Source organism: Canis lupus, chromosome 27 (genome assembly GCF_003254725.2).
Source record: "Canis lupus dingo isolate Sandy chromosome 27, ASM325472v2, whole genome shotgun sequence".
In the NCBI taxonomy this organism is placed as follows: Eukaryota; Metazoa; Chordata; class Mammalia; order Carnivora; family Canidae; genus Canis; species Canis lupus.
The window spans coordinates 20,016,903-20,041,731 of record NC_064269.1 but is presented as its reverse complement, the minus strand read 5'-3'; the positions used below and the strand labels follow the sequence as shown (position 1 = coordinate 20,041,731).

Sequence of the window (24,829 nt, the reverse complement as noted above, 5' to 3'; positions counted from 1 at the left end):
GCTTCCCGGCCCTTGGCGGCGGCGGCCCGGAGCGCCCCGTGAGCGCCGCGGAGCCTGCTGCCGGCGCCGGGCCCCCTTCCTGCAAGATGGCTCCCCCGCGGTGACCGCGGCCAGGCGTCGGCGCTGGGCGCCCCCTGCGTGCGCAGGGCCGGGGCCGGGGCCGGCGAGGAGCCGCAGCGCGCACCTCCCGGGCCACTCCGCGGATTGGGCCAGACGCGGTCCCAGACGTGATGTCATTTTGACGCCCGGGACCCCAGGCTCCCCTCGCCCCGGCGCCCCCGCGCGCGTCCCCTCGGTCTCTCCCTTCCCGCCCGTGCAGCAGCGTGGACCACCGAGCGCCGGGCTGCCTGCCGCCTCGGGCGGAGCCGCGGCGCGGGGCGGGGGGTCCTGCGGGCGGAAGTGGGCGGCGAGGCGCGCGGAGGCTGCGGGCTGCGGGCTGGGCGCTGGGCGCTGGGCGCTGGGCAGCCCTGGGCGGCCGCCGCGGCCCGCAGCTCCCGGCCGAGCACGGCGGCCGCCTCCCCGCGCCCGGCGCGCGCCCGCCCGGCCTTCCGCGGCGCGGGGGCGGAGCAGACGGGCAGGGCCGCCGCCGCGGCCGAGCGAGGCTGAGCCGCCGCCCCCGGGCCCGGGAGGAGGGGCTGCCTCGGGGGCGCCGCCGCGACCCAGATCGGCCGGGCGGAGGCGGGCGCGGGCGGCGGCCCGTCGCCTCGCGTCGCCTCCCGTCGCCTCGCGTCGCCTCGCGTCGCCTCCGTCGCCTCCGTCGCCTCCGTCCTCCGCCCGGCGCCATCCCTCGGCGCGCCCCACCCGGAGCCCGGCGAGCGCGTGGGGGCGGGGAGGCGAGCGCGCGGAGCTGGCGGGCGGCCCGGCGGCCCGCGGCCCCCCAGCCATGTCGGCCGACGAGATGGTGCAGATCCGCCTGGAGGACCGCTGCTACCCGGTGAGCAAGAGGAAGCTCATCGAGCAGAGCGACTACTTCCGCGCGCTCTACCGCTCCGGCATGCGCGAGGCCCTGAGCCAGGAGGCGGGCGGCCCCGAGGTGCAGCAGCTGCGCGGCCTCAGCGCCCCGGGCCTGCGCCTGGTGCTCGACTTCATCAACGCCGGCGGGGCCCGCGAGGGCTGGCTCCTGGCCCCGCGGGCGGAGCAGGGCGGAGGGGTGGAGGAGGAGGAGGACATGGACGAGGCGAGCCTGCTGGCCGAGCTGGTGGAGGCGGCCTCCTTCCTCCAGGTCACGTCCCTGCTGCAGCTGCTGCTGTCGCAGGTGCGGCTCACCAACTGCCTGGAGCTGTACCGCCTGGCGCAGGTGTACGGGCTGCCCGACCTGCAGGAGGCCTGCCTGCGCTTCATGGTCGTCCACTTCCACGAGGTGCTGTGCAAGCCCCAGTTCCACCTCCTGGGGGCTCCTCCTCAAGGCCCCGGGGACGGCAGCCTGAAGCAGAGGCTCAGAGAGGCCCGGATGACCGGGACTCCTGTCCTCGTGGCCCTGGGGGATTTCTTGGGGGGGCCCCTGGCCCCTCACCCCTACCAAGGGGAGCCCCCGTCCATGCTCAGGTATGAGGAGATGACTGAGCGTTGGTTCCCGCTGGCCAACAACCTTCCTCCCGACCTGGTGAACGTCAGGGGTTACGGGTCCGCCATCCTGGACAACTACCTCTTCATAGTGGGCGGGTACAGGATCACCAGCCAGGAGATCTCGGCTGCGCACTCCTACAACCCCAGCACCAACGAGTGGCTCCAGGTGGCCTCCATGAACCAGAAGAGGTGAGTACCCTGCAGGGCCCCTTCCTTCCTTCCCGGCCCCATTCATTCACCAGTCCATTCCCCTCCTGTTCCCTGGGCTGTCAGGGGAGGTGGCGCCGAGGTGTGGGGATGACATCCTCAGGACTGTTGGTGGCCTTGACTCTGGCAGCTGCGAACTTGAACTTGCGAGGAAGACGTGACCCCCCCCCCCCAACCCCCGCCCAGTGAGGTCACCTGGCTGAGTAGTTTCCTTGCAGGCATCGCGCTTACAGGCAAACTGCCTTTTTTGCCTCTTACCCCGTGGAGAGAAAGAGGTCTGTGGTTTCCTCGAAGGATACTTTAAAAGAAAACTTTTAAAAGTTTGTTTTCATTTTTCCCCTTTTTATTTTTTTACTTTTTATTTTTTAGGCTCTCGTCCTGATTACAGTGACACACTTGGCAGTGACCTGTAACGCTGTCTTGGGAAGACTTTGTTGTTGTTGTTACTGACTTTGAAGCTTTCCACACTGGGGCCCCCAATCTGTGACCAGGACATGACCATTAGAGTCGTACATAGGATCGTCTTTCTGATTCTTTATTTTCTCTTTGGCATCTCCTTTCCTTCGCAGACAGTTTCGTCTCATTGACCCGAAATTTGAGCCTGGCAGTGGTGACCTACAGAACATTTCAGTCCACCCAGCCTTCTCCCTTCCCATCCTCAGATCCCTCCCAACATGCCCTTGGGGGACTGGAAGACAGGAAAAGGAGGTGCGGAAGGGAGGGAGAGAAGGGAATGGAGCTAGGAAAGGAACAGGGGGATAAAAAGAGCAGACCAGATACAGGGAGAGGTGGTAGGCAAGAAAGATGGTAGAAGTCAAGATGGTCCCGGGGCCATTCACATACAAGTGGGGGGAAGAATCAGTGTGACCCACGGAAGGACAGGAATACCCTTTCTTCTGGTCTACTTGTATCCATCTCAGTCCCCACAGGAGCCTCACCCTGAAGTGTGGAGCAAAGTAGCTGGGGGACTCTCCACCAGGCAAAGAAAGCCGTAACAGGAATGGGAAGACCATTGACTTGACTTAGGGTACCCCAAGCCGGTGGCTTTATTTCTACTATAACATGAAATTCATTATGGAAAATGTTCTTTTTTTTTCTGATGATAAAAATAATAATGATTCTAGAAAAATGGAAAAATGGAAAAGAATCAAGAAACAGAGTATCTCACTGCTACTCCCTCCCTCACAGAGGCAATAGCATCTACAGGTTGGGATGTTTTCTTCCAACCCCTTTTTAGTGTATTATTTATACCACTGAGATGATACTGTATTTAAAATTTGGTATTAGAAGTGTTATTTTAAAACAAATGCTAAGAGCTTTAATTGAAGCAAGAAAGGAATATTCAGTGGTTATAGATGGTGCTTGGATTAGGGGTGGAAGGCCCAGGACCTGTCACCTCCACACACATATCTCCCAACTACTTCAACTGGTGTTCAATAGCTCCCCGCCCCCAACTCCAGCTCAAACTCTAACACACTTCACAGAATTCTTTTTTTCTTTCCTTTTTTTTTTTTAAAGAGAAGGGGTAGGGGCAGAGGGAGAGAGAAAATCCTAAGCAGGCTCCATAGCCAGCTCAGAGCCTGATTGATGCAGGGCTCAATCTCACAACCCTGAGATCAAGAGTAGGATGCTTAACCAACTGAGCCACCCAAGCACCCCTTTTTCTTTCTTTACAAATCTTTGGTAGTCCTTTTCTCTTTTTTCTTTTTCTTCATAGGACTATCTTTTCTGTCCTCTGGGGGGGGGGGGGGGGGCGGAGAAAAGTATTTGAGTAATGCACGAATACATGCTTAGAAAAATTGCCAATGATGTGAAAAAGCCACAGAAGTAAAAAATATGAGTATCTATGGACATATATTTATATATTATACATTTATAAATATGTTATAAATGTATATTTATATAAACCAAATATGTTGATAATTGTTAACAAGGAAAAATGTACATATGCATATACATGTAGGGGTGTGTATGCATCTTATATATCTTTTTACCTTAAAGCTGATTAGGCTGTGCTGATTATTATGACCATTAATATTTCCACTTTGAGAGTTTTTTTCTATATCAACAAATGGAGAGCTATCTCACTCTCATTAATGGCTTTATAATATTCCTATGGCTCTACCATAATGTAATCAGCCCTTCCTTTATTCAGGAACATTTAAGTTGCTTCTATTTGCCATTATAAACAATGCTATAGTGGACATCTTGTCCTATGTGTGTCAGCTTAGCAGGCATATATCAGTCCTGTATGGTCAACCCCTGGAATCCCTGGATAGGTGGGTCAAAGTACATGTACGTTTTAAATTTTGGTAGCTCCTGCCAAATTGCCCATCAGAAAAATTTTCAGATTTCCTCTCCTGTCAACAGTGTTTGAGCTTGCCAGTTCCTATACTTTTGCCAAGACAAGATATTATCATCATTTTTTATTTTTACCAATCCAGTGAGCAAACACTGGTGTGAATGTTTCTGCTTAAAAGAGAAATTTTTCCCTTCATACGATTATTGGCCTTTTGTATATATTTAGTAAATGGCCTTTGCCAATTAAAAAGAAAATTGATTAATCTTTTTCACATTCATTTTAGAAGTTCTGTTTACAGATGTAGAATTAATCGCTTGTCTCTTAGGTAATGTTGCACATGTTTTTCCCCTGCCTTTATTTTATCGTAAGGCCTCAAAAATGAAGTCCCTAAAGTGACCAGGCAGGTGAAGTCAAGGAGTAGAAGGCTGGGTTGGAGTTACCGTGAACCAGACAGCTACCCCCCCCCCACCACAAGAGGGCTCCACCTCGCAGCCACAACTTGTTGCCACCTAGAAGTGAGGAATGGTGTTGCCAGCCAGCCAGATATCAGATTTTTAAATGCTGGCAGGTTGCTTCATTGAAAAAAACCAACATCAACAATAACAAACACCTTGCAGACCAAACAGATTGCAGGATAATATTGTGAGCCTCCAGTATTGGACCTCAGGTTTATAGTGTATTATATGAAGAAATTTAAAATTTTTATAGTCAAATGTGTCATGTACCTCCTATTAGCTTTTAATTTTGTATAGGAAAGGCTTCTACAAGCTAAGAATATACAAATATTCATCTAGATAAAAGTAATTTACATTACTTTTATATTTTTGCCTTTTTACATTTGTATTTGAATTGTATGGAGTTTATTTTTATATAAGGTATAAAGTAAGGTTATAACATGTTTTCTAAATGTCCCAGTGGCCTCAATCCTCACTGTGATTTGCACGACCAGTTATCAGATACTAATTTTCCTGTTTCTATATTGACAGATTGGCCATTCCTTTATCAATTACATACTTTTAAATTATTGTAGCTTGGTAAACTGTTTTATTGTTCATGGAGCCGAGATCTGTTTGCTCTGTTTTATTTTGATTCTCTTATCTATTCTTTGTACATTGTCTCCTTCAGGTAAACTTTAGAGTTTGTCAAGGCCTTTTGGAATCTTGATTGGGATTACATTATATTTATCAGTAGCTGGGGGAGGATTCATAGTTTCATAATACTTTGCAGCTGGAAAAATGGTTTGTTTTTCCATGTATTTACTTAGGTCTTCGGTCCTTCAGGGAAGGCTTCTTTTATTATCTTTGTATAGTCTGTATATTTTTTTTTATTACAAGTATTCTCAGGTATTTTCTAGTTATTGTTGTTTTCTTTTTTAAAAACATTTATTTATTTATTTATTTATTTATTTATTTATTTATTTATTTATTTATTTATTAATTAGCAGGATGTAGGCCCCCGTGTAGGGCTTGAAGTCATGACCCTGAGGTCAAGAGTCACATGCTCCACTGATTGAGCCAGCCAAGCACCCTGAGTTATTGGGCTTGTTTTTTTTTTTTTTCTGCACAGTATCTTTTCCCACCAAATTTTAAAATTGGATGCCATATTGGAATTTGTAATCTTCTTTATCTCTCTCCTACTGTGACTCAGATCTGACATCAACTCAACTGGGAGTCCTTTCTTAAACTCTCAGTTGGGCTAAATATTCCAATTCTGTGCTTTTCTAGCATGCTCTCCACCTTCAGTTGAAATTTTCTGCTTCTGTTTGTTTCTCTCCCTTCTGATGAGGGCTAATTCAGTCCTTATGTATATGCCTACTGCTAACATGGTGTCCAGCAAATAACAGATGCTTAAAATACCTGGTTATTTTGAATTATGGAATATATTATACATTATTATAATAAAAGTGAATTATTTTTTTAAATGTGACATTACTGTATTTTTATCTTGTAACCGTCATTTTAGTTATTTAGAATAGCTGAAAAATGTTAATGTTTAATTGAACATTTACTCTGTACTAGGTACTGTTTTTACTGCTTTGGGTGTATTATCTCACTCTTCATATACACTGTATCGGGCAAGTTCCCATTTTACAGAGTCAGAAACTGAGGCATAGAAAGTTAAGTAAATTGCTAAGTTGTGTGTAATAAGTAGAGTAACCAAAATGTAAATATCCATTGACTAGATATAAACATTTAGAATATTTACAATTTGACTTATAGACTGGCAGTGACCATCCTCATGAAGACTTTTAAATTTTCTTCTTAGAAATTATTTTTTTCCGAGGAGTGGAGCACATACACTTTGTGGTGCTGTGCTGCTTTTTAAAATTTCATTACATGTATTTCAGCTTCACCACAGCCTTTCCGTCCAGCATCTTTCTAGTCACTATTGGGTGAACAACAAAGATGACATAGTTCCTATTCTCAAGGAGTTCATGATTGAGTTTAGATGATGAGACAAGTAAAAATGAAACCTAGAATGGGATTATTCCTGGGTAATGTGTCTAACACAGTTTCTGGAAACATCAGAGGTAAATTAGAAGCATAAGCAGATTTTGGCCTCTGGTCACACATGCTACCTTGATTCACTGCCTTTGTGAAGTACCTGTGCTGTTTTACTTTGACAAAGGGGTCATATGCAGAGCAGCCCACTTTCCCCAGGGACTGAATAGGATGGTGATCTCAGAAACTTAAATAATAAAGGACAGGCAGGAACTCTAGGATTGAGAGATTCTGTAGTGGTGCTCTATGACCAGTAATGCCTGGAGAAAATGGTGCTGTGTGACCAGTAGTGCCCTGCCTCTCTGACAGGAAGGAAGGAAAGAAGGAGGGAAGGAAGGAAGAGAAGGAAAGAAAGAGATGTTAATGATGTGCCCGCACACTTACTTGAAAATGACAATATTAAGTACATAGCACTCTTTGAGAGGATGCTTGGAAGTCCAGGTATGCAATCCTTCCCAGTGATCTGAATGTAGATTTGATCTCAGGAATTGTCAGGACATAACTCTTCACATAAGAAACTTCTGTGCCCACAAAAGTACTTGCCTTCCTTTCGCACTATAATTGGTGATAACTGGCAGGAACTGGCCACTGTCACAACAGTCGGTTCATTAATTTCTCTATTTCGGACGTCTCTAGTCTCTTAGATTGCCCTGCACTTTTGGTCTGAAATTGTTCTGTGTGTGAATACAGCAAGGCCGGGAGATAGTTAAGCAAGTCTCCTGGCAGAGATGGAATTACAGTTGTCAGCCTTGGCTGTCCCCTTTTCCTCTGAGTGAAAGTTTAGTGTTTTAGGGCATGTCTAGAGTCATGGAACCCTCGAGAGATTTTGTCCTCTCTGGTCAACATTGCAGTGGAGTCTGAGAATACTGTGAAGGAAAGAAAACTATGTATCTACTCCCCTGCCCCAGCCCACTGTGATTTTGGCCAATAGTTGGTTTGTGTGCTCTGGTTTCTCAGACATGGTAGTAGGTAGCAACCTTGACTATTTCTGTTCCTAACTTTTGCGCTCTCCCCTTCCTGGTCCCCAGGGGAGGTTAATTCATATGGAAGTAGCAGAAGGTAGGCAGCAGAAGGGGAAGGAAGGGACACAAACACCCAAGTGCTCCACAGACTGTATAATCCTCTTCTGAGTAGTTGAGAAGATCTTGCCATTGTGAGAAAAGATCTTGCCATTTCTCTCTGATGTTTACTCTACCGGTAACAAACTATTCTACGGATGGTTTGTATTTCTTGAGCTCTTACTCTGGGCCACATGTTGTAGACACTTTTAGATGTCACTTCCTATTTCATGCTCACAGCCTCTCTTTGAGGTAAGTACTCTTACTGGTTCCATCTCCCCAGAGGGGAAGCTGAGGCTCAGTGAGTTCAGTTACCTTGCACAGCAGTCATGGGACCAGCACTCAAAGCCACTCAGGCCTCTGTGTCACCTGCCACCCTGCAGTTGTATACAGCTACTGTTCATCTGTGTACCAGTGTTCAGCATATTTCATGTCACTTAGTTTTTAAGGATTTAATGAGCTCTTTATTACCTTGAAATGGAGTAGTAATTAAATCAGCATCTATTTTTTTTACTTTTATTTCTATTTACTGTAAGCCAGTCAGTTATGTAGCTACAACACATCATTATTTGATTTAAAAATTCTTCTTTTTACCCCCTGAGGGTAGTATGTCAGGGATCAATATTAAGAAAACACTAGAGATGATAGTTGTTGTTGTTTTTTTTTAAATCAATTAGCTTAGATTCATACTTTCACCATTCAAGAGGTGAAGAGTGAAAGAGTTATTTTCAGAAAGTAGGAAATGAGGGGCTACGTGGCAAGTATTTATGGATAAGAGAGAACTTTGTGCATAATTCTAGAGTACATTATAGCTAGTGACAGTTGCAGTTAAGAAATGAGAAACAGACCCACTCAGAGTTAAGAAACTTAGGCTTATGGGATGCCTGGGTGGCTCAGCAATTAAGCATCTGCCTTCAGCTCAAGGCCTGATCCTGGAGTTCTGGGATCAAGTCCCACATCGGGCTCCCTGCATGGAGCCCGCTTCTCCCTCTGCCTATATCTCTGCCTCTCTCTCTGTGTGTCTCTCATGAATAAATAAATAAAATCTTTTAAAAAAGAAAAGAAAAGAAACTTAGGCTTATAACATGCAGAAAAACATTCCCTCTCATGACCCCTCTCTGCAAGTGTTCCCCTTTACAGCTCTTACTATGTGTGACATTATGCTTTTCCCCACTTCACAGATGGGGATACTGAGGCTCAGATGAATGGAGATTCAGTGACTTGTCCAAGGTCACATAGCTGTTGAGTAATGGAGCTGAGATTTCCCTGTTTAAACCTGGGCTCCTAATCCTTAGCAATATGCCTCTTCATTAAGTGGTGTGTTTCGGGGTGGCAGTTTCATCTCAATTTCAGTATTGAAAAGTTTCTTCTCTCCAAGTGAATTTGAGCATGCTGGGGTCTGGAGAGATGGAATTGTTTACTTTTAACTGCCTATTCATTCAGCCCTTACATGTTTACTTAGGACAAATGATTATGCTGGATGAATATTAAAAACTGTTTTGATCTTACAAAATTTACTATCTATGTACTTTTGGGGAGCAAAAACAAATTGCGGGCTGGTAAAATTTAGTGCTTATTTACAAGCTTTATTTCCTTTGGTTCCCCAAATTTGCACACAGAGAGAGGGCATCATGGTCAGATTTTAAGGACCATTGGCAGCGGAAAAAGTAAGCAACATAAACCAGACCCCCCAATAACTGCCACCCCAGCAAAGTCTGTTGGCATGAAATATGAATGCCTGGCTCGGTTTAATGGACAATATGAAGTTCTTGTTGAAGGGTACTCTGTTCATTCTCTGATTTGGAAAACAAAACAAAACTAAAACTCATTTAAATGTACACATTACAGGCACCTTTGAAAACATCTTACTGTTTTAGTAGGTGGCTATTACCAACATGTTCTATGTCATTATGCATCAGTGTTAAGCACCTGTTAGGAGATCATAAATGGACTACTCATTCCCTGTTTCTTCTTCGTCTACCCTCTTACATGTGTTTTTCCTATGTGGCCTCTACACCCATTATTTCTTAAGATACTGTTACTTTTGAAAATGTTGTGTTGGCGCTAGATGTGGCCTCCAAGTTGACCTGGTCTACTTTCTTTATTTCAAACACTAGAAAACGGGGAAATTATAATGATAGTATCTTATCTCAGTGTAGTACTTGCTGATAAACTGCTGTAATTGCCTTGACCATTCTGTGATGGGTATTAGCCCCATACCAGAGATGGCGAAGTGGGATGTTTGAGCCAGGGTAAGATATCTGGTTATCAGCAGAGGTGGGGTCTGAGCCAGGGTCTCCTGATTTGTGCTTCAGGTCTTTGTGTTGCATTATGCTCTCTGCTCACACTCCCATAAACTAGACACTACTGCATGTTTCAGGGAAACTGTCTTAAATGTTTATCTCGTCTGGCCTTCAAGGAGTCCATTAATCCCTGTATGCTGTGTTGAAACAAATTAAAAAATCGTAAGACTTTTTTTTATCTAGCGTCTGAAGCCTGAGAACTGTTTAATTGTATTACTGAATATGGAGCTTAAAACCAATATATTCTCTTTTTAAAATAATTTTCTATTATGATAGGTGAGCATTTGTGAATTTAAGTATTTGTTAATATGTGTAAATACTCGAAGAGTGTTGGATCAGAATATGTTTAATTAGTTCAGTGCTTATGTAGCCCTACATTATTTGTTGTGAAACAATATATAAGAGGCCCTCAGACTGGAAGTGGAGCGAGTGATCTACCTAGGTGCCCTTGTGGTAAGTGGCTCTCTGAACCACCCTTCAGCAACCACCCTTAGCATATGCCTGTCTGTGTAGGAGGTGCTAGTGTGTACCTAACATAAAGCCTACCCACTAGGTAGGAAGAATGGAAAACATTCTGAGTAGAGAGGGGAGTGAGGTGGTTACGCATTTCTCCCTTGGCACTTGCTCCCACAAAATATCATTGGTTCTTGGCATAAGGCTAAGCAAGACTACTCTTGGTTATATTGAATTGCTTATCTTCAATTGGTAACATTTGGAAAATGTATCATTCTTGTGAATTCTGGGGTTGGAGTGGTATTTGAGATGTCATTTGGTCATTCCTCTGTCCCCAGGCAGAATGGACATCCAGCTCTTGGAGAGCTAATTTTCTTTAGATATCCAACACATTCCTTACTCTGCTTTAGCAGTTCATGCCATTGCCTTCTTAATGGTCAAAAAACTGACTCTCTGGACCTTTGTGTCTCTCTTTCAGGTCTAATTTCAAGCTTGTGGCCGTTAATTCAAAACTCTATGCCATTGGTGGGCAGGCCGTTTCTAATGTTGAGTGTTACAATCCTGAGCAGGATGCCTGGAATTTTGTGGCACCCTTACCAAATCCTCTGGCTGAGTTCTCTGCGTGTGAGTGTAAGGGAAAAATTTATGTCATTGGAGGATATACTACCAGAGGTAAGTATGTGGTCCTCTTCTATGAGCTTCGGCAGCCTGGAGAAGGGCAGGAGGGTGCCAAAAGAAACACTTTGGTGTAATTTAATACATTATATACTGGACATTTACATATCTGGAAGAAGAGAGTTGTATACTACAGGGGTGTTTTGGAAGGGAGGGGACCTTTGATGCCTTTGTGTGATCATGAAAATTGAATGGGGTAGAGGATGCTATGAAGAGAATATATGTTTTCTTTCTGTTCTGGCCAGCTGTCTTGTGACTTGACTGGGCAACTCCCAACCTTCTCCCAAACACATTTAACACTATGTAATTTAGGGCTAGAACATTCTGCAGATCTTTGTTTTCACTTTCTTCCTTCTTGAATACAAATATATCAGACATAATTTACAGAAACTCAGTGCTAGGCTGTTGTTCACATATCCTAAGAGGATTATAAAAGACATGAATATAAGACCATTCTTTCCTGACCTCCTCCCAGAGGTGGGAGGTGGTTGTACTGTTTATTAAACTGTACTTTTTTTTTTGGTGGCTATTTGGTAGTTGATAATTTGGGAATAAGTTTCTCCAGTAGGTTTTATAGTGATGTTCTTGGTAGGAAGCATCTCACATGATAGTGATAAAAAAAAAAAAAAAAAAAAGCTTGACTGTGTTAAGAGAGGCAGTGGTGGGCCACCAGGAAGAGGTGTGCCTTTCCCTTTATCTCCCTCCAATTGTGTCCAAGTTACCTCTTGGCCAAGGAAATTTATTTCTTCATTTGGTTTATCTGATTGTAAAATGCCCAGAACTTACAGAAAAGGTATAACTAGACTCATGGGACTTTTAGCCCCATTGTAGTAGTAGAGTTACCATTATATCTGACATAGTGAAATAACCTGTCTCTCCTTTATGCTATAATATGGGAGGACAGAGTTCTCCAGCCCTGCTGACAGGTATGGAGAGAGGTTACTGATACATCACTTTGTAAAGGACAAAAATCCACATGCTAATATAGGTGCCAAAAATTCTTCTTACTGTAGCCAAATGTGTCTTGTTTGGGGGATTTATATTAGAGGAAGAAGTTCTGTCAATAGATGTTTTATGAGCATCTGATTTACTGTGTGTGTGTGTGTGTGTGTGCGCGCGCGCACGGACATGTGCAAAAGATTCTGAGTAACACTTCTTAAAGTATCTCTAAACAGTTGGCTGTGGAAGGGAGGATGGTGAGTGGTGTTTTAGTTTCCTATGGCTGACTTAACCAACAACTACAACTTGGTGGCCTAAGACAATTTCTAGAAGCCAGAAATCTGAAGTCAAGGTGTGGGAAGTCACATCCCTTTTGAAGGCGCTAGGGGAGAGTCCTTCCCTGCCTCTTCCATCTTTGGTGATTCCAGGTGTTCCTTGGCTGGTGGCTGCATCCCTGCAGGCTCTACCTCCATCTTCACACACCTTCTCCTCTGAGCATATCTACGTCTTTTCCTCTTCTGTCTTTTATAAAGACACATTCCTCATTGGATTTTATAGCCCCCCTGGGTTATCTAGGATGATCTCATCGTGAAATCCTAAACTTCATTGAAAGGTACAAAGTCCCTTTTTCCAAGTAAGGTCACATTCAAAGGTTTTGGGGTTAGGGAGTAAACATATCTTTTTGGGGGCCTGTTGAACTCACTACAGGTGCTGTGTTTATGCATTTAAGGAGGGGCAGTGACCATGGGAAACAGGGAGTTGTTTTTTTTTTTTTTTATAATGCCCTCAGATTTTCATCACTGTGGAGCTATTCTCAATGTCCCTCCCTAGTGACATTCTACTGAAGATAAGATAATTGCCAGCTTTTTTTGGTTATAGATAATTGGGTGAAAAAATAAATAAAGAGACAGAGAGAGACCTAAGAGTCATTTCTTTTACCTTCAATATTGGTGTTCAGGTACAGCGGTCAACTTCATATGCTTAACGAAACCATAGCCCCCAGAGAATTCCTGTGAGTGCATATGTACCTCTGTGTGTGTCTGTGTGCCTTTTTCTCCTAGGAAAGTAAATACAGTTATTTACTTTTGAACATTTCTAAGAATTCTGATTGCTCCCTAGATTTTGTCACACAGAAAGCACCCTTTGGGCTGACATAATGCACACATAACCCTTGGCTTCTCTTGTGACCAGGAGCTGGGAAACACTGACAGGCAGTACTGTAGCCCAAAGAGTACCCTGCTGGTAGATTTCCTAGTTCTTCCATGGCCTGGCTGAGCAAATGTTCTTTAGATCTGACCTGGAAAACCCTTGCTTGTGTGTTTTCTAGTTTCTCAAGCCACTACTAATATACCTTCTTCACTTGGGCCACCCACGGTGATTCCTGTCTCGGGTTCCCCAAGCCAAATACCTGTGATGGGATGGTTGGGTGATGTGGATGGATGGATGTTTGTGTAAAGGTTGAAAATGGGTTTTCTGAGATGAGAGGGCAGGACAGTTCCTTGTACTCTGAAATTCCCCTCCTCTTCTGTTTGGGATCTTCTCAGCACTTCCTAATAGTTACCTGTATTTAGAATAAGAAATCAGAATTGTTTTGTTTTATGAACAAATGCAGGGCTCAAAGTTGGGTTATTAGCCTGCTAACTTCTTAAGTTAGGTAGACTTTAAAATTTAGTAAGTAATTCACAATTTTTATGATAGCTGTTTGATTATATTAATTCTGTAGCAGGCACTGAGGAAATGAAAAATTCAATAGAAAGCAATAGTAACCACTCCAGGGAAGAAGGGTGATTTGTTAAAGTTCAGAATCACCTCCAAATGTAAAAGCAAAAAGAGTATTCCACCAACTCAAACCACCTCATCATGGTCTGAGCCCTTGTTGGGTGAGGAGAAAAAACATTTACAGAAGACCTGGGAAGACCTTCAGACCAGGGACTGAGAAATCCATGGAAGCCTCACTAGAATAAGTCCTTTATTCATGTGGAGGGAAAGCCAGGTTACTAAGGAGCACTTTTTGATAGATTGGAACCAAACTCCCTTGGACTGTCTCCAGAATGAGTTTTATCACAGTAGCTACAATAAAAAGAAAGGTAGGGAGGTATTAATGTGGGTGGAAAAAAAGGACAGTTTCCTAAAGCTGTAGCAGTTCTGAAATTTCTACAGGCATGGGGACATGTGGTAAACGAAAGGTTCAGTCTCCTTCTAGTTCTTTTTTTTTTTTAAGATTTATTTATTTATTCATTCATTTATTCATTCATTCATGAGAGACAGAGAGAAGCAGAGACATAGAAGGAGAAGCAGGCTCCCTGCAGGGAGCCCGATGTGGGACTTGATCCCAGGACCCTGGGATCACTGAGCTGAGCCCAAGGCTGATGCTCAACCACTGAGCCCCCCAAATGTTCCTCCTTCTAGTTCTTTCTGTGCTCTCTTACCAGGCACTCGATTGGTGTCAGCAGTAGTGGTGGAGCTCTTTCATCATTGCTAACTGGGAGTGGGTCCTCCTGTGTCTCACCCCCAGGGGGAAGTGTTGTACGCCTTAGTTACATATCTGTTCCCAAGCTGAGTTGTCTCTTACACTGATGAATTTTGTTGTTTAAACAAAAACAACAAACAGAAAGTTCATTCTTTCTGATAACTCAGAGCATTTTTTATTCTGCTGAGACTAAAATATTCCATTTATTTTTTCCGCAAGGAGGAGAAAAAAAAGAACAAATAATAAGGGAAAAATGAAAAGAGATACTTTAAATTTCACAAGCATTTTTTTCAAAAAGAGAGTAAACAATATTTTTTCCTTAAAGCAGCTATGAATGCAAGATGATTTTGGAGTAGCCTTTGATCTGCTTTCTGATTTTACCCACATAAGAACTAGTCATCTCTTGTGAAGTGGGCACAGGAAGAGGGAAGGGCCTTTGTTAGTATGTCTCTCCTGTTACAACCGAGAAATAGAATTGCCAAGTGATTCTATGGCTTGAAGGGCATAGGTGATAGTTTCTTGGGTTTCTCCTGACCTGCAATTGTGTGATTTCCTTTAGACTAGCCCCTGAAGATCTTGCTTGGCTCACTTGTCTTATTTAGTATAGTTGGCTATCAAAAGTAGATCCTCTTCGGGCTCAGCCTATCATCTGTATTAAGAAGTCAGTAATTCTGTAGCTGTTGAAGAGAGTTCCAGGCGCTGATTCTTTTTACATGGATTTTGGTGGTTCTAAACTGTGTAGGGGTACCAGGGAGGAGGAGGGTATGCTCCAATCACAGCTGGCCATGTCCTGGCCCTCTGGATTCTGAGAGCCTCCCAGGGAGGGGACACACCTGATTGGATTATGGGAATGAATCTAAACAGATCACCTCCTAGTCATTTCGAGAACTGTTGTTCCAACCTCTGCTTCTCTGAAATAGTTTTGCCTCTCTGTTACCAAATTATTCAGGTGGGGGTCGGTGTTTATTACAGCTTAGGCAGACGGTGGTGTTACTTATGTCTGTGTCATCATTTGACCTCTTTCTTCATTTCAGACCGCAACATGAACATTTTGCAGTACTGCCCCTCTGCCGACATCTGGACGCTCTTTGAAACCTGCGATGTCCACATTCGCAAGCAGCAGATGGTATCTGTTGAGGAGACCATCTACATCGTGGGGGGATGTCTGCATGAACTGGGGCCCAACCGGAGGAGCAGCCAGAGCGAGGACATGCTCACCGTGCAGTCCTACAACACTGTCACAAGGCAGTGGCTCTACCTCAAGGAGAACACATCCAAATCGGGTCTTAACTTGACTTGCGCACTTCACAATGATGGCATCTACATCATGAGCAGAGACGTTACCCTGTCAACCAGCTTGGAACATCGAGTTTTCCTCAAATACAACATCTTTTCAGATAGTTGGGAAGCATTTAGGCGTTTCCCAGCCTTTGGACACAACTTGCTGGTTTCCTCTCTTTATCTGCCCAATAAAGCAGAAACATGACTGAACTGACTGAGGATTTAAAAGAAACCTGGTTCAAGACAGAAAAAGGAAAAAAAATGTAGTATCCCATTTCAAGGGAGACCGATTTCTAAAGGGAAAACATGAGTTAAAGTAGGTCACATGTACAATAGCTGTAAATAAGCTTACTTGAACTAATTACTTGAAAACACGTGGAGAAAAGAGACCAACTTTATTATTTTTTTAATTATTGATTTTTAAATGATGGGAGCAAATCCATGATAATATTTTCATCCAAATATGATACCCTTGGGCCAGTGACTGAAACTGATCATCAAAAAGAAGATTCATTGTGTCTGCTTTAGTAAAGGGCCAAAGTCAATAACTGACGTGAATGGTAAAGATCATTTTAAAATCCATTTTATTTAGGTCACTTGAAATATCATTAATACCTTCAGTGAGAGATTTTTGTTGTTGTTCTTCACATACTTGACAAATATTTATATTAACATTGTCATTTGCCCCTTTTCTCCCCACATATCCTTCCAGTGGTTTAAAAATCGGGTTCTGTATTTAGATATTTTATTTACACTATCTTTTAGGAAGCTTACAATGATGGAGCCCTATAGTTCTTACAGCATCCAGTCCTCCCTCTCTTGCTTAAAACCTTCTCAGCTATTTTTCCAAACTTTTTTGCAATTATGTGTACTGAATAGATAGGCAGATGTAACCTCTTATTTTATTTAGGTAGCAGGTTGCAAATTTATGTGGTTAGATAAGTTGCATGGCTAGGCATTCTGTATTGTTTAAAAGAGAGGATATATTGTTTAAAAGGATGGAGATATATATACATATATATATTTTTGAAATTGAGTCTTAAATTTAAATGGGAAGGGAAGGAAAGGCCAAATAAGGAAAAAAAAATGCCTTTAAGAGTTACTTTTAATGAATGTATTTGACTTAGTTCTCTTTTTTGGGGTAAGAAAGATAACTGTCATCTTTAGATCAGGCATCTCTCTAATTTAATCTTAACCTTTTAATTCATGCTTTGCTCTTATGAGGTAAGGTGAGGATAGCTGTAGAACATTTGTGCTGGAGAGAGAAGGGGCTCTTTTAGAGATGGTACGGCTTCTGGTGGCTTCTCTGGATTTAGGTAGGTTCCCTTCTTGCCTTGGTTGTTGAATGGAACCAAGCTCCAGCAGTTGTTTTCAGTAAGTCACCTAACACGAATAAAAGCTGCTGCCAGTCATAGGTCCATCCCTTTGAAAATGTATACTTAGAGAAATCTTATTCTTTCTGAACTTCTCTGATCTTTTGTGATGGAATCAGTGAAGCCGTGAGCTGGAGTCCATCTTTCTGTTCTAACGTTCCAGTTACAGCATGTCTCACTTTAAGAAAGTCCCGCAGGAAAAAAAAATCATGGCAAATCCATGCATTCCGCACTTACCCGCTGCTTCCGGCGTGTATTCGCCATGCAGATGTGGTGCAGAGGGGTTGATCACTTCAGCAGAGCTCTTCAGGTCATCAGAAGAGTCACTGCAGGGTTTCTTTAACAACCATGGCCAGCTAGTGGAGTTAAAATCAGGATCTGGTTATAAAAATCCTATTTGCACAACTTTTCAGGACTATTAAGTAAAATGAGGCAAGCCTTTGTTGTGGACTTGGAGACAGCTCTTTGATCTTGTTACCAAATAATCATACCAGTACTCTACTTACACTACTTAAGGGTTTCTAAGCCATATCCATTTATTCTCAAATACTTAGCCTTTTTTTTTAAAACTCGGAACTGAAATCATCTTGGGGATGGTACTCTAATAATAGATTTATATTAATTTATATTCATTATGTAATTGAATTTCCAGTGACCTATAATTTCATTGCATATATTTAAAAATCTAATTTATTTTAGATAGTGTTGACTTTTGTTGCTACAAATTTTAATTTTTTTAAAGCTTAACCTTGTATATCCAGAAGATTCTAGCCAGTTGAATTAGTTCTGGACAATTTGACCTTAGCTTGTAAATAACCACATCATATAAAATGTAATATTGCTGCCAACCAGTTCTCTTCCTGATTACATTCTTTGGATGTGTTTTCCTAATGCCAACAATTAGATTCTTGGACCAAGTGAAGGAATACTCTGATCCACAAAGTTCTTTTTATAAACCAGGTTTGATGTGTGTGTATATGTGCATATTATCTGTGTGTGTATGTGTGTGTGCACGCACGTGTCGTGGCATATTATAGCTCTAAGATACACAGACTTTTAACAAAGTTTTGTTACTCTGGACTGCCAGTGGTACTTGGGCAAGGCACAATGTGCAGTAGGAACAGATCTGTGGATTTGGGTCACCCTTTTTCCTGCCGTGCACATGAGCTACATTGGCATTTTGAGGATAATTTTAATTTAGCTCTGTTCTCGTATTGGTGCCAGTGTTGTATTAAAGACTCTACCTATGATGAGGGAATGTTGCATTGAAAATCCCGTCATCCCCCAGGACTTTGCCTTTTTTTTTAATTTTTATTTTTATTCCGGTATAGTTAATATACAGTGTTATATTAGTTTTAGGTATACAATGTAGTGCTCTTTGATGATATCCTTCCATTTTCTTCCTTCCTCCAAATGTTTCATCCTTCTTTTCTGAAATACTTCTGAGGGGTACTAACCTCCCACTGCAGAGAGGGGAGTTAGTGGAGGACCCCTGATAGTGGGAGCCATCCTGCCAGAAGCAACCTATTTTACTAAGAATAGTCTGAGTGGCAGAGTGAATCCTGAGTGTGGATTGGTAGAGGGAAGTTGGTTCTTCCTGTCATTTTTCCTGGCTTTCTTCTTAAGACCCTTGGTTTCAGAGGCCTCTCCCCTTAGCATCCTTCAAAGTTTTTCTGATGAAAATATATGAGTTATTTCAACAGTGTTGGTTAAGTCATAACAATGAAGTACTGAGAAGGTTATGGATTCTCCTAAGAAACAAATAGATTAAGATTAAGCATGAATACCAAAGAGAATTGAACTCGGCCATGTTTTTTTGAACCAAAATCCCAAGTAATTCCAAATGCCTTAGACATCAATTAAAGTTGTATTGAGATGGACAAGCTCTTTCTCTCCAAAGGGTATTAGAAGTAAATGCTTATTTTCTTTCAATAAAGACTTACTTAATGAGCATTGTGGATGCCATGTTTTCAGATTTCCAGGTAAAGTCATGACCCTACCTGTTTGGCCACACAGGTAAATCGAGTGGAAAGGCCTTGGCCTTCTTGATCAACCAACATCTAATGAGCAGTGGCTTAATGCAGAGCATTCGTGAGGCAGCATAGTGACAGAAAGGGAAGATGGGTGAGTTGTTGGATGCCTTTTTCCTAGACCAGGGATGGGGAATATATAACATCTGTGCCACCACTCTCTGATGGTGGCATTATGAATGAGTAGCACTCCTTTCCTCTGTGCCAGGAATTGGTCTCAATCCATGTCATCAGTGTTTCCAGGCATCCATTGCCCATCCCTCAGAGTGAGATGAAGTTCATTTGTCATCCCTGCCTTAGAGGAATGAATGAATTAGGTGAGTAGATTACATCCAAAATGGCTTTGAAAACACTGAGCTGATTCAGCTCTGTTCCCTGGTTCCCAGAAATACTTACTGAAAGTCTATTGTGTGGAGGACAATATTAAGACTAGGGATATAGGCATAAATGAGCCATGTTCCCTGACCTGGGAGAGCTTACAGCCTTGTGAAAATGTTTACTGTAATCATTGTAACCAGTGTCCTCAAAGATGCCTGCTTTTGTCAGGCATCCTGGGGCTCTCTGGCCTGGCTTCCTCTTCAGTCCTGGTCCAATCTGTTCACTGCTTCATGATCTACTAACAATTATAACGAACCAGTTTTTCTCTAAATTTGAACATCACAACCTATGTTTCTGTTTTAATGGTATGCTTTTTTCCCCACTATTTTTCATAGTCTTCTCTGTACTTCATTTTTCAAAAGAAAAATTACATGTGATCTGCTGTAAAGGTAATTACTAGGAACCACAGCATATGTGGCTAAGGGCTCAGCAGCTTGATCCCATGAGAAGCAGGAGCAAAATCAGGGAAATGAGTATCGGGAGAGAGGCGAGCTGTACACGTGTCTGTACCTATGCCTGCAAAACACTTCTATAAAAAGTATTACTAGATGGTTATTAAGACACTTGTCCCGACTTAAAGTCAGTTAACTTCACCTGTGTGATAGCTATTAGAGTGGTTTTCTGTCCTTATGTTTCATTTACATAAGAATATTTCTTATTTTTCATTTTCTCATGTTAATTTAGGAACACGGTATAAAATACACACCAGTTGACCTATGCTAACTTCTGCACTTGACATAACCATTTTTATTCATTCCTACAGGAGACATTAAATGTAAAAGATGGTCAATTTTGAGGAGCAAAAGGGTGCTGAGATGACTTTGGTAGGATTGGCTGGTGCTTTCTCAAATGGATGTCAGAGTTTATTACTAGTAAAGAAAAAGAAAATGTAATTTGCATTATTGTGTCATTTTTCTAAGAAAAATCTTAATAGGGGTTCTTTAGATGTCTCTACAATGTTTTCCTATCTAGTGGTCATTTTAGGAAAATTGATAATCTGTAGAATGAACAATTACATTTTGTTATTACTGACACTTTGTTAAAAAGGTTGTATTGTGTCTTCAAGTTGTGGCTTAAAGTGTAAACATTATGATACTATTCATTCAAATACAATGATGCCTATGATGCACTCAAATAGCATTCGTTCTGTGTTTATAACTAGAACTATAGAAGAAAATCTCTTCAAATAAAATAGTTCTAAATCTTAACAATCCAAATTGTTGTCCATTAGGTACTGTGTACCAGCTGTGGGGTCAGGGCTGTGCCAGAGCTGAGAGGAAACAGGGCCCTCAGGTGGAGGACGCCTGACTTGCAGGGAAGGCTAGACTAACGCTTAGGAACTGGCTAGAGAGGCAGTAGTCCTGTTGGAAGATGGACCACATGGGGTAGCAGAGGTTGTGAGAGCCTTTTGTGTTTGGAGAAGAGGGATCTGGAAGGAAGATCTCTGAATCCTTAGAATTCAACAGCAATTACAGCCCACCACAACCTGTTCCACCCCGTCTTCTAATATTTCTCACTGTTTTTAAGCACCCCTCACTCCTGGAAAACTGAAACACAGCTCCTTGCCTTTTTTTTTTTTTTTTTTTTTTTTAAGATTTATTTATTTATTTGAGAGAGAGAGAAAGCACACGGGTGGAGGAGAGGGACAGAAGAAAGAATCTCAAGCAGACTCCCCACTGAGTGTATAGCCTGATGTGGGACTCGATCTCAGGACCCCAAGATCATGACCTAAGCCAAAACCAAGAGCAGGAGGCTTAACCAACTGTGCCACCCAGGTGCCCCACAACTCCTGCTTTTGAGGCTGGTGAGGGGGATGCTGGGGGTGGCAGCATTACAAAATGAGGTTCAGCTACTAGATGATACCCCAGAGATGTCCATTCCTTTCTATCCTTTGATTGCCTCTCGTGCAGGAACCTACCTGCTCACACATGCCCACCTTATACATACAATTTTAAGAATGATCCAACTTAAAATAATACTGCTACCTCATAAGAAACCTAAGACATACCCACCTTTACAGCAAGGGAAACAGTCAAAAATCAGATCCAGTCACTGCTGGATGACATCACAGCTTATTGCATCCCCAAGTCCAGGGTTGTCAGGGTATGTTCATCCTGAACACCGATGAATGACTACTAAGTTCTGACAATCTATCACGAATAATCCAAATTATTTCCTACACACTCAAGACACACCAAAACAACCACACCCACCATGAACTGAGTTCTTATTCTGTGTGAGTAATTCCAAGCATTTTTGAAAATTTAACTGATTTAATCCTCACAACAATCCCATATGGTCAATACAGTATTATCCCACATTATGACTGGGGAACCAGAGGCATTACCGGTCACGCATTGCTATTTGGGAAAAGGGAGAAGAGAAGACTGACTGCAGTCTACTGGTCCAAACTGTGGATTATACTTTTCCCTGCAGGTGAAGGCTAGCAAATGCTCCCTGCTCCAATGATGGAGTGGGTTTCTGGTCAACTGATCTGGGAACCCTTGCTTCTGTCTTGTAGTAGAATGTTCCACAGCCCTGCCCAAGAGGCTGTGCCAATGAGGTAGTCCTCTTCCTATTGGAATGGTTTATTGGAGGGGGCGGTGTGTTGGCAGAACTGAGAATTTCTGGAGAGACTAGGGGATCCTCTTCGCAGGCCATAAACATTTCTTTGGAGATAAAACCCCTTTAAGAACCCAATTAGAGGTTGGTGGGTCTGATCTCTGGCAACTCCATGGGCTAAAGGCCCACATCTAGAGAGCCCATCTTTGTAATATCTGTCTTCCTGCCCATAGTCTTTACCCTCAGCTTAATGGCGCCAATCCCTTCATCTCAGCTTTGGGAAAGCCTGCAATAGTAGGGGTCTGCCCTTGCTAGTGTACATCCCAGGGAATGTTGCTTTCATAGAAATGACTGCTTCTCTGTGGCAGGAGGTGTTTGGGAGGGGTTCTGGGCATACATTCCCACTGTGTCTTTGCCTGTTCTGAAGGCCCGGTCCCTACTATATTTTCCCTATTTGTTCATACACCTTTGATTGAAACAGAGGCTCTGGTTCTTTATCTTTTTTTTTTTTTTTTTTTTGAGGCTCTGGTTCTTGCAGTTCTGCAAGGCAAGGCAAATGTCACCTGACCCTTTGCCATTGCCTGCCTGTTGGAGGCAGAACGGGGAAAAGCCTGGGTGCCAGAGCAAGACTGGCTGAGTCTGCTTCCCAGTTCCACCACCTTCTAGCTGTTTAGCCTTGGTCAGGTTACTCTATCTACCTGAGCCTCAGATTTTTTTTTTTTAAGATTTTATTTATTTATTCATGAGAGAGAGAGAGAGAGGCAGAGACACAGGCAGAGGGAGAAGCAGGCTCCCTACAGGGAGCCCAATGTGGGACTGGATCCCGGGTCTCCAGGATCAGGCCCTGGGTTGAAGACTGCGCTAAACTGCTGAGCCACCCAGGCTGCCCCTCAGATTTTCTTTTAACTGTAAAGTACAGATAACAACTGCATCCACCCAGTGGAGTTATTATGAACATTGAATGAGGAGATCCACATGGACCCTCGGAAGGGCACCTGGCATAGCACACAGGGAACATGAGTTGTTATTATTACCAAAGCCACTGGCTGTTTTCTTTATATGTTCAAATGGGCTAGCATGGCCAGCAACTAATGCCTTTCTTAAAATACCTTACTGAAGCCATCAAGAGGTAACTAACACATTCCAAGATCCTGATGTGTTTCCGTCATTTCTCCCACAGATTTGAATCACAAGATAAAGCAGTATAGCCAGTTACCTTGTTTCTCACACAAGGATAGGGATGGAGAATCCTACTCATTCCACCCTTCATCTTTGTTTAGCTGGTCCCACATTTCAGTGTTAGATAGCTGGAACATCCCATCCCAAGTACCAAACTTTTTATCAAGACTTTGTTGAGACCAGCTGAGGTCATGTGTCCATCCCTAGGGTAACCACTGTGGCTAGAGGCTTGGAGGGAAAACTCCAGCCCAACCACATGGAATGAATGAATACCAGATAACAGGGGTTCTTCATGCCAAAAGAAAGGGGTGTCAACTGTTGTATCCTGAAAAGACCATCTGAACAATCTGAGCTAAGCTTGTTAGGCTTACTGCAGTGAGGGAGGAACATTACCTCGAGTCTTAGCCACATCTCAGAAGGAGGAAGTCAGGTTTTCAGGCCTGGGCTGGATGCTTTTAAGGCAGATTTTGAAACTGGGCAGAGTTTATGATAGGAGAGCTTTGGGTGCAACGTTCTGTGGGCATATTGCAGTGAGATCTTGCAACTAGCCTTGGTGAGTAGTAAGCTGTTAGTCTTGGTGAAGTAAGCTAAGTACTGGCTGCATAGTATTATGAAAGATAATTCCTATGACAGTTACATAATAGTTCTTCTGTGTGTTTCTTATTCCTGTTCTAGATTGCAGTTTCCTTGATGATATGGTGTCTTATTCATTTTTTATCATGCTTAGTCAGAGAATACAGCAAAGCCTTGTGCACAGCAGATTCTTAACATATTTGTTGAATTTGGAAGGCCTTGAAGCCTCGTTGGGTTTTCTAAAAAGAAATGTAGGTTTTGGTATATCCAGCCATAATATTTCCTTAAAGGAATTAAGTTAGTGGTTTTTTTGATCAGCAACTTTTATTAGAAATACCTTACAGTGTACTTTTCTCTTCAACCAATGTACATAACCCATCAAACAGGTAGGAGAAGTTTCAGCCTCTGCTTGGGGCTGGAAAGGAAATTTGCCCACAAACAGTAGTGATGCCAGAGCTCAGGAGCACTACAGGAAAATGGGAATCGAGCCCCATCACTTTGTTAGTTCCTTGTGAATAGAATCAATATTAGGGCTGGAGCAATAGTATTGTCACTTAAAGAAGTGACTTCTTTTTGTAAAATCTAAATTGAATGCCACAAATATACAGTTTCCAGAATTTGAATACTAGATGGAAAGAGAATAGAAAACTAGTCAGACATTGTTACAGGAAAGTCTGTTGACTCGGTGACAGAGGGCCAGTTTCCCGTCTGTGGCCTGATCCTTCCCCCTGCCCCAGTGCGGGGTGAGGAGGAGGAGGTGGGCTGCAAAGAGCTTCCTGAAGGGTGAGGGAGTCCATGGAACAGAGAGAGCCCTGCTCACATCACTTCCAACCCTGGCAGATGTCAAGGTAGTGCTGGGTGGAAGGACAAGAAATCAGAGGCAAGGGATCTAAAAAGAGGCACTGTGATACAAGTGGTTTGTGGCTAGAGTTGATTTTTCTCATGGTCTGGTGTGTATATATACATTTGCCTGCTCACC

The 24,829-nt window shown here is 43.1% G+C and overlaps 1 protein-coding gene across 5 annotated transcripts in view; it reads left to right on the top strand.

Annotated features, from left to right (window-relative positions):
- The first annotated feature begins 523 nt into the window (after positions 1–523).
- KLHL42 (kelch like family member 42) overlaps positions 524–24,829 on the top strand; it is a 34,588-nt gene continuing 10,282 nt past the window's right edge. Inside the window, exons 1-5 of one of the 5 annotated variants that reach the window (XR_004809868.2) lie at positions 524–1,755; positions 10,869–11,062; positions 15,509–16,315; positions 19,145–19,252; positions 19,367–20,753. Coding sequence is in view for 1 of the 5 variants with exons in the window: in XM_025455487.3 (XP_025311272.3) it covers positions 884–1,755; positions 10,869–11,062; positions 15,509–15,960 (1,518 nt within the window). In the remaining 4 variants the exon portion in view is untranslated. Of the gene's footprint in view, positions 1,756–10,868; positions 11,063–15,508; positions 20,754–24,829 lie in introns of those variants that run through there. The other 4 variants (XR_004809867.2, XR_007406420.1, XR_007406421.1 and 1 more) reach the window with 4 other exon arrangements.